Source organism: Phalacrocorax carbo, chromosome 5 (assembly GCF_963921805.1).
Source record: "Phalacrocorax carbo chromosome 5, bPhaCar2.1, whole genome shotgun sequence".
Taxonomy (NCBI): domain Eukaryota; kingdom Metazoa; phylum Chordata; class Aves; order Suliformes; family Phalacrocoracidae; genus Phalacrocorax; species Phalacrocorax carbo.
This window is the reverse complement of record NC_087517.1, coordinates 46,793,372-46,809,541: the sequence shown is the minus strand read 5'-3', so window position 1 is coordinate 46,809,541 and position 16,170 is coordinate 46,793,372. Positions and strand designations below refer to the sequence as shown.

General features: G+C 45.1%; 1 protein-coding gene across 1 annotated transcript in view; it reads left to right on the top strand.

Annotated features, from left to right (window-relative positions):
* Nucleotides 1–2,835, top strand: part of TTC17 (tetratricopeptide repeat domain 17) — a 63,589-nt gene extending 60,754 nt beyond the window's left edge. Inside the window, exon 25 of the mRNA XM_064452298.1 lies at nucleotides 1,768–2,835. Within this exon, the coding sequence (XP_064308368.1) occupies nucleotides 1,768–1,899 (132 nt within the window). The 3' untranslated portion in view covers nucleotides 1,900–2,835. The remainder of the gene's footprint in view (nucleotides 1–1,767) is intronic.
* Nucleotides 2,836–16,170: the final 13,335 nt, after the last annotated feature.

The following is a 16,170-nucleotide window of genomic DNA, read 5'->3' as shown; positions in this document are numbered from 1 at the left end:
CAATCCTGAAGAGCTGAGCTTAGCATAATAAGTAAAACCCAGTTCACTGTAGCGATGAACAAACACAAGGGAAGTTTAATTTCAGTATCTGGATTATCAACACCCAGAATAATTCACAGATTGAGCTCAAATTTCTTCATACTGTCTATATACTCTAATCTGCAATTGAGCTTTCAGTGCTTACTCTGAACACAAAACATTCGTTCCTTTTATCTTACAAATGCTATATTGGTCCTTGAGTGTTCCGTCCTTATCTTTAGCAGGGCCATTATATTGGAAGGGTAAAAGAAGCACCATTAAATTTGAGACATAATTGATATATATGTCTGTGTCAAAAGTGTTTTCAATTACATGTGTTCTTATGTATTCCTGCCAGTTTTCAGCATTTGTCATAGATTGGTCCTTAATGTTTTGCTCCTGTGGTTGAGGGAGTCACAGAGATAACAGGGCAAGTTGAGCAGGTAATCGTGTGTTATGGCTATCAGGGTTGAGAAGAGTTGAAATACACAGTACTGTCAAACGCACAATGGAAACAAACTGAAGAAAGGCATGACTTTGTTCTATTCAGGTGTTACTTCTGACAGTTTGAAAGGAGCAAAATAGAAGTTTGATGCTTGAGTTGCCAATGTCTTTTTAAAGTGAGCACAGTGCCTAAGGATAACTTGGTTCTCCCTGAATCTGAGATACTCAACGAAGCCCCGTATTCATTATATTAAATGACTGTAGCAACAGGACAAAATTAATCTTCTGGATCAAATTACACTAACAAAAAGACAAGTTAGTTTATTTACATCATATTTAACCTGCTGTATTTGAGAGCTGAGTCTGACCAACAGGTTGTAGAAGATGTCATGCTAATTAATAGTATAACATCATAGAGGCCAAGGTTCCTTTATTTGCAAAACCTTTCAGTAAGTTGCCTGACAAAGGGGAAACAGTTGGCCATGTTAAGGACTGAGAACTTTGGATGGATGCTATAGAAACTACTAATGTGGGAATCTAAAGGAACATCAAAATAATATCAGATCGCAACAAATGTAAATTATTACATCTAAAATGGAAGAACCTGATTCTTGTTTTCATTGCTGTTTGTCAGTGTTCCCACAAACTAATATAGGATTTTCTATGTAATTCCTGTTAAAACTGTACGCTTTTTTTAAAAATCAAGACTTTATAACTCACATTGACCTAGTTAGTGTTTATAATGTGGCTAGAAATTAATATTAACCTCTACTGGACAAATAAAGTTACTGAGAAAAGGAACGTAAGAGAACAAAACCAGTGTTAAAAGTGACTGAAAACCCCAGAACATTTTGGGTCTTTTCCTCTCTCATTTTTCTTCTAATAGGCTATTGGAAGTTGTTTCTAAAAATGTTGGCTTTTCAGCAAAGTTGGTGTTTTTGCGTTGCCCAAGACTTTAAAGCCTTGATCTATGTTAATTCTGACTGAAATGTGTTTTCAAGAGTTACTTTTACAGCAAGAATGCTAAGATCTACTGTTAAAAGGAAAAGGCAAGGATGCTGGTTAATAATGCTCTGCAGTAGTTTGACTCCCTTCCATGGAATATGCAGAACTGGGTCACTAGCCCAAGAAGATCTCAGAGTTATTTGGGGGAGGATGGGAAAAAAAATCCTAAACCACAAGGATTGGTTCATTTACTTTTGTGCATACCACACTACTCAAGTACTTAGGACAGGAAAGGCATAAAAAATGTGTTTACTGTTTTTTAGAATCTGACTATTTGCAATCTTCTTCCTTTCTTTACAGGAAGAGTTTGAAAAGGCGATGAAATGGTACGAGTCAACACTAAAACTTCAGCCGGAGTTTGCCCCAGCAAAGAATCGAATCCGTACCATTCAGTGTCATTTACTTACAAAAAAAGAGCGACGGTCTCCTTAGAGATCAGAATCTTTATCTTTTTAAAAAAAAAGTCATTATTCTGTTCTGCTTTTAAGTGTGCTGAGATAAATTGATGAATCAAAATTTTTAACCAGACATTTAAAAAAAGATGGGATTTGGATCAAGGCTTCTTTTATTTTTTTTTCCTCAAATACAGGAGCATCTTTGGAAAATATGTTTCACAGACCATAATTTTAAACATCCATGTAAATATTAAACCAAGAAACTACCATGAGTCCATGACCACCTGTACCAGGACCCAGGCACTGTTAGTTTTTCCCTAATGCTCAGATTGGCATCAGCATCCAAAATAACTTGCTTCATGTCTTATGATCTAAGTCAATGGAAATGCAAAGCACACGCCCATACCAAATAGTAAGAAGAGATAATCAGCAAGTCGTCCATGTGAAACTCCCACTTTGTCCAGTCTTGTTCACTCCATACCCCATTATCTGCTTTTTTGGAAGGAGAGGGACAGGATTTTAAATGTTTATAAAAACACATTTGGAACATCAAGCATTTTTTGAACTGTTTATTTCTGTTGGGGGATGAGGAGGGAACAGCAGGACACTAAAGGTAAAGTGGTTTTTAATCTTACATGCAGAAAAAAGAATCGCTACAAATCCCAATAAGATGTTTTATATTTGTCTATATATTCATAGCCCTCTGCCTCCCTGAATGGTCAATTTACTGATTCTTTGTTCACTGAATTTTAGCCATTTCTGAATGAGGTGCAAATTCACGCTCACTCCGAGCCATACTTTCAGCTGCCAAGGAGGAGGGAGGCAATGTCAAAGTATCAGCAGCAAATAAGTCAGGTGGAAAATTTCCAAATCAGTTCTCTCTCTGGTTTGTCGAGGACATGATTCTCCAGGCATCATTGTTGAATCAACAGGGGCACATATTTGAAATAAAATAAATTGTTTATGAAGAAAACACAGTTTCTCCTGTAATCTTTGTGTCATGCGCCGTTTGCAGGAGTCTAGGTTTGGGGAGCTACAGCCTTTCCTCAGAAGCAGAGAGAGCTGGGAGGCAGGAAAGCCTTTAACACTCCTGATTAGACAATAATTTTCTGCATATCCATGGAAAATTCCCTGCACCTCTGTGTCTGACTCCTTTTCTGTGGCAGAAGGGAATAAGTGTAAGTTAACTAAATCACTTGTCTGTCATGAGACCTACCCTCTAGCTTTTAGTGTTAAGCATGCTGCTTAGTGATTCTTTTTAAAGAAATAACAATGCTTATGAACTTACTCTTTTTTTTTTAATCTTTTTCCTCTTTCAGTGATGCAAATTAAGAGCAAGTATGGCAGTGGTGGAAACGATGATGTCAGTGTAATTTTTTTAATATTGTAACTTTTTACTTAATAAAAGGATCCCTGAATATTTTTATATATAGTTGAAGATGAGTAGTTCTAATCCAAATTTTACCTCTGTTTTACTGCAAGTAATTTTTGTTCATCTAGAAAGTCTGATGGAGGTATGAGCAAGTGCTACCATTGTGTAGATTTTTTTTTTTTTATTAAAAATGGGTGAATGTGTTAAATTTTTGTCAACAGGGCTAACAGCATGTCAAAGCCTTCCCTTCCCAAGACTACTTGAAGGCTGGATGTTGCTGACTGGAGCTATATCTATATAAATTCCAAGAGGAAGATCGCCTTCTGGAAGGTCTGATACACCACCACTAGGACCATGGACTGGGATAATTATAGAGATTTCTCACATAGAAGTGAGGGGAAACCAGTAAGGCAGGTACAAGTAAATGGAAAGAAGTTCCATCTGAGCTAGAAAAAAGAGCAAAGGCTTTTCCTTGAACTAAAGCAGCACGCAGAGAGGCTGCTTCTGTTCCGTTTTCTTAACTGATCTGCTTTACTTTTGTAGTAGTTGATAAATACTTGGGAGTCACTTAAATATATTTGATGAATCTTCCGTTTCATTTGCTAGTTTTAAAATGTAATACACAAAAGCTTCTCTTGGTGCAGAGGATTCATCTTATGACTTGGTTTCCTAATGTGTCATATGGTCAAATCAAGCGATTGCCACGTGCTGAACTCTTTTCTTCTGCATCAGTCTCACTGGTGATAACTGATGCCAGGATTTAAGCGGAGAGTAAGGCTGGTCCATAAGAACCTAAAGCAGCAATACATGGAGCATGGATGGCTATCCTTGGCTTTGACAAAAGATGGAATTAAAATAGGCCTTTTCTGGATCACCACAGGTAATGCTCATAGACAGTACCAACGGGCACTTAAAATTAGCTGTTGATACTCATGTCAGTTTATACCTTGCGTGCTGCAGTATTTGTTTTTTATTAGGAAATGCAACTAGGTGCACTGTATGCCAATATCACACAAAAGGTAGGAACACTAGTTTTGTGTGCATGACCATACTGTAAATTGGTATAAATTTACACACATAAAAAGGAGATAGCAGACTTTTTGCTCTTCTTGCTCTGCTTGCATTGCCAGAGAACATGCAACTGAAATGGTTCTTGAAAACTGCAGTGTCCTGACTTCACGTAATCTTTTTCTGAATCTTGGTTAGAGTACTTTAAGGGAATGTGTACTACCTTACTCATAAAATTTGTATGTACAGCTGTTCATTTGCTGCTTGACTACTGTATGCTGTATCTGCCATACAACTAATTTTAAAACAGCCCATGCTTTCCTCTTAACTGCATTTTCAGAAATTATAGGTAATTCCTGTAAATGTACTGCATAAGCAGTATATAAAACTGAAGCAGGGAAGCAAAAAGATCTACTCAAGAGCATAAATTTGACCTAACATCAGTAACAGAGTGTCTGTCTTAAAGATTTCACCCATCTACCAGGGAACACTGGCTCCCACTCTGGAGAAGGCAAATGGAAAACTCACCTTTCTCATCTCCATGTCTTCAACCCTCTTGTATAAATGCAAAGAAGGGTGGGTTTGAGTGGTCTGGCTATGTTCAAATGTTAGTCAAAGAAAAGCTAATTGTGCTGATCTTAGGAGACAAGTTGGGCAGCATGTTGAAAGGGAAGCCAGTGAATTTTACGGAGCAAAGGTGTGACACTCTGCAGGATGAGCTAGCTATTTAAGGATGACATTCATCTCCTTCCATTTAAGCTATTTTAAAATAAAGCTAAGGTAGTTGTCTAGGCTCTATTTCCAGTAAATGGAAAAGATTATTATCTTGAGAGGGTGATCCACCCTCCCTGTTGTAGAGCATGACAAATTGCCTGTTCAAACTGCCTGTTTCTTTCCATTGCCTGTTGAGGTACCTTTTGACCAACTGAACTTGAATATGATTTCTAATAATGAGACTTAGTAACTCATTTCATATTGACTGGCTCTGCTAAACATATCACCAAAGTAGTCTAATTTAGGGATGACATAACCACAGGTAAATGGCAAAATCCTCTCTTCTCCAAAAAAAGGGTTTTTTTCCTCAGTTGTTTTCAGAGCATACCCAGAAATGAAGTATAGATGGGGGGGGGGGGGGGGGGAAGTCTCCACTTGTTTGCAGATAGCACCATGCTCCTGACATCCAGGGGCTTTTGAGGGCAAAAGCTACAGGAAGAGAATCAGGTGCTTCTACCTATGGAGTGGTGGTTTTGATTCACTGTTGATGGCATGGTTGTACTGGCCAGGGCTGCTCTGATGCCATACAAGAAAGAAAACCCTAAAATACCATACATCACATTCAAGCAACATGTTTTACAATGTGATGGAGGCTGGGATCTTCCATCAACTGTGGACATCTTGCATCACCTATGATGGCAAATTTTTGTAACAGACTGAAAATATTGGTCAGAAAAGTTTCCTGATGGAGCTTACAACCTACTTTCTGCACTCTCTAACCCTCTCTCCTTCCCTCTTACAGGAAAAAAATATTAAAAGCAGATGAATACCCATAACCTCTCCCTAAAAATTGTATGATATAGCCAAAGATGCTATATTCCATCAGTTGCAGTATTGCGATGCTTTTGCTTCCTACGATTTTCAGTAGCTGCCAGTAACTTGTCTGGCTAGCAGTTTAGGACCTCCTGAGTTTAGATCTGCTTTACGAAAAGTAACATTCCTATCTTTGTCACTGTCCTCCTGTATGACTTTAGGCAAAGCGTTTCCCCTCCTCACTGTACCTCTCTTCCTCCCACACGTTGTCTGATGTCTTTTTAGAACATATGGGGTTTTTTGGAGCTGGAATGACTGCTGTTTATGTCTTTGTATGAGGAACAGTTGTAGTGCTAGAGAATACAAACAGTAGCAACATAAATTTAAAACAACTGTGTGGAGACCTATGAAGCGGGGAATAAGAAGAGTTTAATAGTCTCTGTACCAGCACTGAGAGAGTGAAAATGCTTTAGAAGAACTTCCCTTGGCGTTCAGAAAAATGCAAGCTCCTTCTCTCCTCTGGAGCTACTGGATGTTGTATGGCAGGCTCAGGGTGGTCCTCCTGTCTCAGGGATCACTTAGAGATGTCCTTCTGGAGTGCTGCAGCTTGCCTTGATTTCTTAGAGGACCAGCTGGCTGTGTTTGGGTCAGTGAGATTATCTTGAAAGAAATGACCCCAAAGAGTAAGGTTTGCCACTTGTGGGGTTGCTTTTGTTGATTTTTTTTTTTTCTCTTAATTTGAATGTACTCAAGTGTGCCAGTATTGATTCAAACAAAGCAAATGAGTCTATGAATACAGGCTTATGAAGCTTTCCTACCAATTTGTGGTCATCTTGCTGAAGTCTGATGGCTGGTCGTCTGCGAGAGCCAACAGAAGGTTGTCCCACAAATAACTACCAGGAAAGGACAGGCAGTGAGCTTAAAGGCAAATTATTTTTATTATTATTTTTAGGGAATCTGCACAAGACTGATACAACCTATATTCCATATACATACTATTAAGAAAGTGAAAATCTGAATTAAGAAAGACAGTTCTCATACTTCAAGCTTTTATCATTTTTAAATATTGAAAAGCTCAGGATTAATTAGGAACAGTGTTCTGATAAGGCCAACTGCTTAAAAAAGCGGCCCCTCGAACTTTTGCAAGTAGTTGATTTTTTTTTTTTAACCTTTTAAATCTGCATCTGGGTTCCAGAGCAAAAATAATAGTAACTGAGTTCAGTAGTCCCCGAGGAGGTGTAATGACAGTGCCATAGAAGGAACAGTTTCAAATACAGGTGAGTGTGAGTTACCTTTGTGGTATTTATAATCTAAGGGGCTTTTCTTAAGGCAGATGTTTTGATTTGTTGAGATTTTTCTGTAGTCTAGTCTCAGGTTGCTCCTTCCATATTCAGTCCTTCAGAACTGGGTTATTACTAGTCTAACAGAGTTTTGCTATTTATTTGTGCCCATGACATGCCAGGTATTTCACAGAAGAGCCGGTCCCTGCTCTGAAGGGTGTGCAGCCCCAGACATCGGCCCACAGTAGCTTTTCAGTGGTTACAGACTGTGCCTGTGGAGTTCATTCTGTGGCCAAGGATCAGACAGCTGTTCTGTCAAACCTTCTGGCTGCAGTCCTTCCACAGTAACACCACTGCTAGTTCTAAAACACAAACAATCCACGTTTCTCTGGGGAGAAGGCAGTACTCTGCCAAATTGAGCAGTCATGGTTCTAGTACAATTTAATGGAAAACTTTCAACCTGAATTTTTGTCTGTTCTGTCTTGTGTTCTCTCTATAATTATCTAATTCTGCTGTTGTTTTTAAAAGAAAAAAAAGAAATTATTTCCTAAGCTGCAGGTGTTACAGATTACAGTATGATAGCATGAATTACCAGCATGTCTTATGAGTGCCTTTTGCCATACCATGTCTTGTGATCCATGTGCTGAGGAGCAAAGCAGCAATATTTAAAAAGTCATTAAGAGACACTAACTTGTGGACAGATGCAAATCCAAAAAAACAAAGTGGATGGAGGAAGCCAGTTTTATGCAACTGCCATGCTAGGAGCTAAGGTAGGAAACCATGTTCTCCTGGAAAAAGGAAAAGAAACAAGGGTCTAGCGGTGAGACTTTTGGAGGAGGGAGAGAAAGCTCCAGGTAAGGGCGAGGAAGCTGAGGGTGCAGCTTCTCTAGCATGAGATACTGTTTCTGGCTGCAGGGCTGGATAAGGTAGCAAGGACAAAGAGGTGGCCTGAGCGGGTGGTTTCTTCTGGTTGTCTGGAGAAGTCAAAGAACAATGACATCTGAGAAGCCGTGAGTGAATGCTGCGAAACTGCTGCAGAACGGTGGGTCACCTGCCATTGACACATAGCCCTCTGCATGTTCAGTTGTGCCATATGTCCTCATAGTCTTTGGAGAGTGAGAGCTGCTCAGCCTCCCCAGACAGCGCAGGAATGGATGCCAAGGGATGAGCATGAGCACAGAAACATGCCCTGGACAATGGGACAAAAGGTCCCAGAGCACCCTTCCAAGCTCCCAGTGCTGAGGGAGGCCCCGGAGCCTGGGGCAGTGTGCCTGAGAGCGCTCTGCTTGGCCCTACAGCACCAGCACCTTGGTGTGCTGCGATCCCTCCCTTTGAACACAGTCGTGTAACACTGCAGAGTTTTCTCCTGCTACTTTGTCCATCCATTTTCTAAATTGTAGACTTTTTAGCGTCTGTAGTCAACTATGGCTGGGAGTTTCAGAGTTCAGTTTAGTTTCCGGTGAAGAAGCATCTTTTTGTTTTGAACCTGCTAGTTTCGTGTGATGCTTCCTACTTCTTCTATTAGAAGAGACCATGAACAGCTGTTCTCCCTCACCTTTTGCCTTGCGTGATTATCTAAGACATGCCTTTTTGACTAAACTGAGGCCTGAGTAGACTTGGTTTGACTTCTAGCCTACTGACTTGTTTGGGAAGGTAGAACCTTGCTCAAAAGCAACATTTTTTTTTTATAAGGAGACTCTGCAGCAACTGCAATCTACTTTTTTTTCCTGACTTCTCCATCTGGATTGAAAATACTGCTGGAAGGAAAAGATCAGGACACAATTCCAGTAACAGAGGTGTTAACACCAGGGTGGCCAATCTACAGCCCACACACCATGTGCATCACATGGCCCACTTGCTCTTCCCCTCTTTCTTGGGGCCCTGCAGATGCAGTGACGTCTGTGTCTTCTCATGTGGCACAGGGATGTGCCTGGCTGTGGGGTCATCTGAGGAAGAGTTTTCTACACAAGTGGATGGCATGACAGCATGTGTGTGCGACCCTAAGCATGGATGGATGGATGCAGACATTCGCATAACAAAAATTATGTGACACATGTCCTAACTCAGGAGGTTACAGAAATATGACACTGCTGATCATTTGATGATCACGCATCTGGCCATAGAAGCTCTGTGGGATCACAAAAAATGCTTTTTGAAAGCCTTTGTACTAGACGGCATTGTCTGCCCTACCACACCAATGTCTTTACATACCAGTGTATGAATGCATGGGTGTACCACTATGAGAAACAGCCCTGTGGTTAATTGTGACCATGGGGTATAAAATAAATCACTGATTCATTCACTGAACCAGATCTATTAACTATTAGACTACCATAACTAAAACTGGGACTAAAACTTTTGTAATCTGTGCATTATCTGTTGATTACAGTAGTGCCTTACGGTCTTTTTCAGAACTGAGAGAGGTGGGTAAAATGGATGATCTTCCAAACCCTAATTAATTAATTCCTGACTGTTATCGTAGGGCAATTTTAATTATTTGGAGCAGCTTGGTCAGCACATCAGGTTGCAAGAGCTCTGCAAGGGTTTTTATCCTACTCACTGTGGGTTTACATGGGCCTTCCTTTAAATCTCTATAGCAACACCCCCCTTGCACCCATATAAAATAGCCATCCTCAGCAGAAGCATCACCAAAAACTCTTCAACAATTGGGTGGCTACAACCTGACTAAAGTAATCTCCAGCTTCTCCAGCTGAGGTTGGAAGGATAGCATTTCCTCAGGGGTGGATCAGATCAGTGTAGTGCTGATGCTGGTATCCTGACAGAGCCCTGTGTCCGCTTTCATAAACAGGAGATTTTGTGCTTTTAGAAACCCAGAGTGTTTCTTATGAACCACTTCCTCCTAAAATGTTTCAAAGGCATTTTGACCAAAGGAACAAACAATTGGTCATATTTTAGTGTAGGCAAGGCTTTTCTCTTCAACTGGAGGACATGCAAGAGAAAAAAAAAAGGGGGGGGGAGTGTCCTTAGAAACACTCCAGAAGAGAAGCAAGGACAAACTCCTCCTGTGCTGACTGTAGTTTCAACCTTCCTCAGTGCTAGACGGAGAAGTAGAGCCTGCCCATTAGCTACATGAATCTAGGGATAGGGCTTTTATTTTCTTTCCATCTTTTTATTTATTGACTTAGCCCTGAGTTGGGTTTTTTGTCCTCCCACCTTTTTTTTGTCTTTTTTTTTTTTTTTGAGTGGCTGAGTGGCAGTTGTAATTCTTTTGGTGTGGATAGCATGTCCTAGCACATCAGGTTACTGTGATCTGTCTGTTCAACATACAACCTGTCAAGTTAGTGAAAATACGAACGCGATTTTCTAATTCTCAGTGTGCCACTAGGAAGGGGAATGAGAAGTGTGGATGAACTCACAATATTAGTTAAAAAGTTGATACTTAGTAGAATGAACAACAAGGGCACAGCAAGTAAGATGAAAATGAATCTACCTCTGTGACTCTTTCACTTCCAAGTGCCACCAGCAGCCCTTGCTTGCACACTACTCCTAAGGTTGCCAGCAAAATGGATCCTGGCTTCCTGGCTGGCACAGGTTGGTTTTGGGCAGACTAACAATGAGTTTTACTCTTTTTTTTTTTTTTTTTTCTTTTTCTTTTTTTTAATCCTCCTAGGATCCTCACTTACTCACAGCAAAGTGGCTTTAGCTCCTAGGCACCCACATTTCTCTGCACCCCACTTTATCCACATCGTGCAGCTTGGCCACCTCTGCAAGCACTGCTGCCAGCTCTGAGCAAATGGAGGAGACCATGAAGGTCAAAGGAAGATGGGGCTCTGGAAAGAAACCAGGCAGTGACAGCTGTCAGCCTCTGAGTGCTTCCCCTGCTCCTTACCGTCTCCTCCAGCCTCTTAGAGCTGCTGTGTGGGAGGAAAGAGCAGCACCAGCAGCTGGAGGAAGGTGGGAGGAGTGGGAGGAAGAAGAGGGAATAGCACCTGGGGGCTGAGCGGCAGCCTCGCTGTCTGGTCCCATCCACAGCCCCCTCCAGCCATGCTCTTGTCACCCACCTAGTAGCCAAAGGGGCTGAGCAGTAGGTAGTGGTGTGAGCAGTGGCACATGGGGCAATGCCCCCACGTCCCACACCCTTACTGTGTTTCTGCCTTTCCCCATGCCAGGAAAAGAGCCATAACTGATACTGAGCCACTCCAGCACCCTCATCACCTTATTCTCTGCACCTCTAAGTTAATGAACAGGCAGCTGAAGCAAAAATGAGAAGTGCCCAAGGACCAAATTATTATTGCCTCCTCGCTGAACATATTTGGACTTGGATTGGTGGTCCGTCCTTCTAGGAGCAGGTAAGAATTGTCACATCCCAGTACAACTGACCTAGCCCACAGACTATCCCAGTATCTTCCCTGGGGAATCCGTGTGATCCGAGGGCCTCGAAACTCTGTGCCAGCCTGGGAGCATCGGGATTCCTGAGCTGCCTTTCCAGCCTGCAGCCTTGCTACCCTTCCTCCTCCTCTACCACCACAGTCTTGGTCTCCCCTGACTTCTGTTTCTCAGGGCCCCGTTTTAGCACTGCCTGTCTCTGTGTGCCGTGGCTTTGGGGCTTTGGCCCTGCGACTCCCCGGTAGTGCAGTTTTGTGCCCACAGTGCTCCTGGAGCCTCCCGGCTACCCACACCATCCCCTCTTTGCCCACCGGGTGGCCGCCGGGTTGAGCCCCTCACTGCTGTTTCATGGCAGCTCTCCGTCTTTTCCCTCTATTTATTTCCTGGCCGGCCTTTGCCAGTGGGAGACCTTTGCCACTGGGGCAACCGATGGTCACGATGACTTCCTGGGACCCCCGGGTAAACTCGAACCCGGGCAGAAGCCATTAATGGGGGGGGGGGGGGGGGGGGGCTGTCAGGTCGTAGGTGCTCCTGTTTGCCCCCTGCCTGGGGTGGGGGGAGAACCGGGGGCGCCACCGGGGAGGGGAGGGTAACCGGCACCTCTCACCGACAGACAAAAGCTGGTCCTGCCGCAGCTCGGCGGCCCCGGCGGCGGGGGGGTGGGAGCCCGGGGGCGGCGAGGAGGCGCCTTCCCTCGGGGCGGCCTGCAGGTGGCAGCCGGAGCCCGGCTTGGCGGCGGCGGTGAAGCCGGGCGCGGCGGGGCAGCGCCTCGCAGCCGGGTAGGGAGGGCGGCTCGGCTCTGCTCGGCCCCGCCGCCCCCCCGCCCCCGAGCGGCGCTACCCTCACCCCTGCGGGCTGCCCGGGGCGAGGTGCGCGCTGCGGCCGCCGCTGGAGCCCGGCTCCCGCCGGTTAGCGCCCCCCGCCCTGTTCTGCCCCCTCCCCACGGAGTGCTCGCCCAAAAGCTGGCTCGTACAGGGTCCGAAATGTCAGCGCGGTCGGTGGCGATCTGGGTGACTGCAGCTGCCACGCGTGGGGCAGCAAGTACGGGGGCCCCGCCGTCACCTCGCCCCACTGTCCCAGCTCAGCCCCGGCCTATTCCGGAGCCTAACTCCGAGGGGCTGCTCTTGGAGAGCGGCGTGACCCTTCGTGACCGAGGTGCGACCGCCCGTGGGGCGCCCGCTTCGGACAACGTTCGCCCCTTTGCATGTCGGGGTGGAGGGGTTCGGGTGCTTTGGCGACGGAAGACCCCTGTGGCACCGCTGCGGGTAAAACCGGGCTTTGCCGCTGTGTTTCTGAGACGCACCCCGCGTGGAGCTGCACGCTGCCTTCATTCCGGGCCCCCCACCCCCAGGAGTAGCTGTGTGGCAGGTTGAGCAGCATTAGCTGCTCCGTCAGAGCCGGGGATCCCTGTGTGGGGATCCTGCTCGGGGTGCAAAACCCAGCGGTCCCACTGGCCTGGGATGGACGAGACGGAGCAGACGGGCAGAGGAGGAGGTCGGGGGGCGGGCAGGGGCTGGCAGCCAGGCTGGAACCCCCGGCTTCGGTACCGGCTCTGGCTGCGGGAAACCGCCCGCCTCGCCCCGCCCCCGCCCGGCGAACGGCCCCGGGGGCGCCCCGGCTCCCCCGCGGGTACCGCAGAGCCGCGAGGGGCTGAGCGGGGACCGGGACCCTCCGCCCGCACTGTCTGAAAACCGGGGGAGTCTTTAAAGCGGGGATTGCGGGGACCCGGGGTACCGGGGGTGGAAACGCGGGGGCGGTGCGTGTTACCGGAGACACCCTCCCGGGCCGCTGGTGTCCAGCACTGCATTTCTGAGGGCTTTACCTACTTCAGCTCTAGATCCTGCACGGGAAAGGTCCGCTCAGGAGATTTCCCCTGGCCACCCTCATAGCCCACCGAAACGCTCCTTTGTGCAGCCTTCGGGCTGCAATTCCCTCGCCTTTCACTGTGGGTTGTTATTTTGGCCCAAACCTTAGATGCAGCTGGGCTAATCTATATATTTCATAATTTTCACCACATTTTCTTTCAGGTTGACCCTCCTCAGCTCCTTTAGCAGATCAGTCCCTCGCCTCTGGGTGCCCTCTAGCTTCTCACCCCAGCCTACCTCTCCGGGGCCCAGGGGACAGCCTATTTACAGGGAGTTCCCTGCTCACCTTTCCTGCCCCTGAAGGAGGCAGAGGCATTATCCAGTACTGCCTGACTGTCCTGAAATGTCTGTAATTCAGACCCGAAGCCACTTCAGGCTCTGACAGCTTCAAACTTTATGGGCTGGATTCATACTCGGAGAACAATGACACCACTTTCTTCCAAACTGGTTTAAATTCAGTCAAAAACCAAAGAGAAGAGTCACGCTCAGGACTGGGCTTGGTTCAGGACCTGGTAGTGAAACATTGGGGCTTCTCATCTCTTGGTTACCAGTCCTGCTGAGACAGGTAACAGCCTAGGAGCAGAGATGGAGAGGCAGTGCAAGCATCCCCCACCTCAAGCCCACCACCATTTCTTAGTCCCTGCTCAGACCCCTGGAAGGCAGTGGGAGATGAACTGGGATTTTACCTCTGCAGGGTGTGGCACAGACACTAAAGGCTGAAGTACACAAGCTATGGCCATGGTGGGGATTTGTCCTGCCCGCATCTATGATGTTCTTTAATATCTCAGGATACATAGGGGACTGCAGTCTACAGGGTTCTCAGTCTGCCCCCCATTTGCCAGCTTGAAATGCTAATTCTAAAATGCTCTTTAAAATGTATTAAAAAATCCAAACACTGTTAAATGCAAAGAAATTATGAAAAACAACAAGGAACAAAAGCTCTCAATCCTAGCTGAGCACTGCACAGACAGGAACCTGCTCTGACGTACATGAGCACCCCATAGGGATTAACTCTCTCCTGCCCAACAAAGCCAGCCTTCTAGTTTCTACTTTGCAGCACATTTTGTGTGCTATAAATGTATTTAATCTAGCCAGATAGGGAGATTAAAAGGTACAGGCGTAGTACCTATCTGCTGTTGCCCCCGTCCAAAAAAAAAACCACCCCACAACCCTGGTCCAGGACTTTTCTACTTATGTGACAGATCCAAAGAAATTTCCCTTGTGAAGCAGACACAAGGCAGCAGAAGTCTAAAGCAAAATGAAAAGGAGAAGCTCTTGGAGTAATTTTCCCCTTTGCTTTCCTGTAGCAAACATGCAGAAGGGAGGCTATTGCATGTCTACAGCCAACCAGTTAATAGTTTGCTACCCTCACCCCTTAACTGAGGTTCCTGAGGCCCTTTGCAGCCACTGCTTCATTCATCCTCAGGTACCCCCATGGAGGAAATAGCTGGTGTTATTAACCCCCTTTACACAAAGAGGGGCAGTGAGCCACAGAAGGGACTTGTGTTAAGCAACATTACAGGCAGTACCTGGAACAACAATTAGGAGATGGGATTCTCAGTTATGACTTTAACCTTCAAGTCAGGTTTCCTCCTTTTCCCAAACCTGCAGTGCCAGACCACTGCAGTATCAAATGTGCAACAGCATCCTCCATCTTCCTGCCATCTTTGGTACCATGTCGTGGTGGAGGGATGTGTAGCCTGCAAGCCTCCAGACCCTTGCTTGCCTTTCTAGGAGACTGCCGTTTAGAAAGACAGACTAGGAGATTCACACTTTTGGCTATCTGCCTCATCCTTTATTTCTCTAATGGAGCGTTGTCACTGAGGAGGGAATTACACAGAAATTACTTGCTTCAGGTACTGTATTACTGCATCTGTCCCATGTTTAAGCACAGTGTGGACTGTTGTTTTTTCCAATGTACCGCATACCCCTAGTCCCTTTCCCCCCCCTGCATCTGTGGGCAATTCAAAGTCTCTCCATGGGGACCACCTGCATAGGGAAACAGCCCGTAGCAGGTCTTAACTTATGGCTGCAACAAGAAAAATTTGGAAGAGTGTAGAAGAATTTTTCCATTGCCGTGACAATTAAGGCATAGCATTGCCTAAATGAGCTTGTCTTTCTCACCATAATCATCAAGTTTCTGATTTGTCTATCTAATTTCTGAGTTCTTTTCTTTCTTTAACTTTCAGGTCTGACTGGACATGACTAGCATCTTGGGGTGCCTGACTGGTATCTGCCCGGGAGATGTGTACACATCACCTCTCTCTTTCCCTGATGACCAGCTACCCTAGTACAGCACAGGACCTGAGCAAGAGGTTCCATAGCATCTGAGATGGCAGTGGAATTCCCATGACAGAGGGTACATCCTTGGACACAGGTAGACCATAAAAGGTATGACATTTTCCTTGAGAAAGCTAAGTGTAAAATGTTTACTAGTTTTTGCTCTCCTGCACTTAAAGAAAACGACAAAGAAGAAATTTAAATTTCTCCCTCAAAAGAAAAGGAGGAAATGGCTTCCTGGGGAGAAGGGATTTATGGTAGGGAATTCCTCACGTGTGCACATCTGTTCTAGAAATTGAAAATGTTCATGAGCTGTATCCAACCACTTAACTGAAATATTTTCCCAAAACACCTCTACTTTTCTTAATTCTGGGATGATACTATTCTGAATCTACACTTTGAGTTCATTCTAAAATAAGATAATACTAGGTTTAAGATGACTAGTTAGCATTGCAGGAGTGTGGTATGAGACATTCAGGTGTTATGTGGTATGAAAAATATAGTGGACCAACACTGAATTCAAATCATGACAGCAAGTTTCTGGCCAATCTTGCTAAACAGTTTGCTTTGTGTTTAATGTGATTTGCTCTCCACACATCAGCATAGCATAGAAGCGTTAGGGAAGCGCC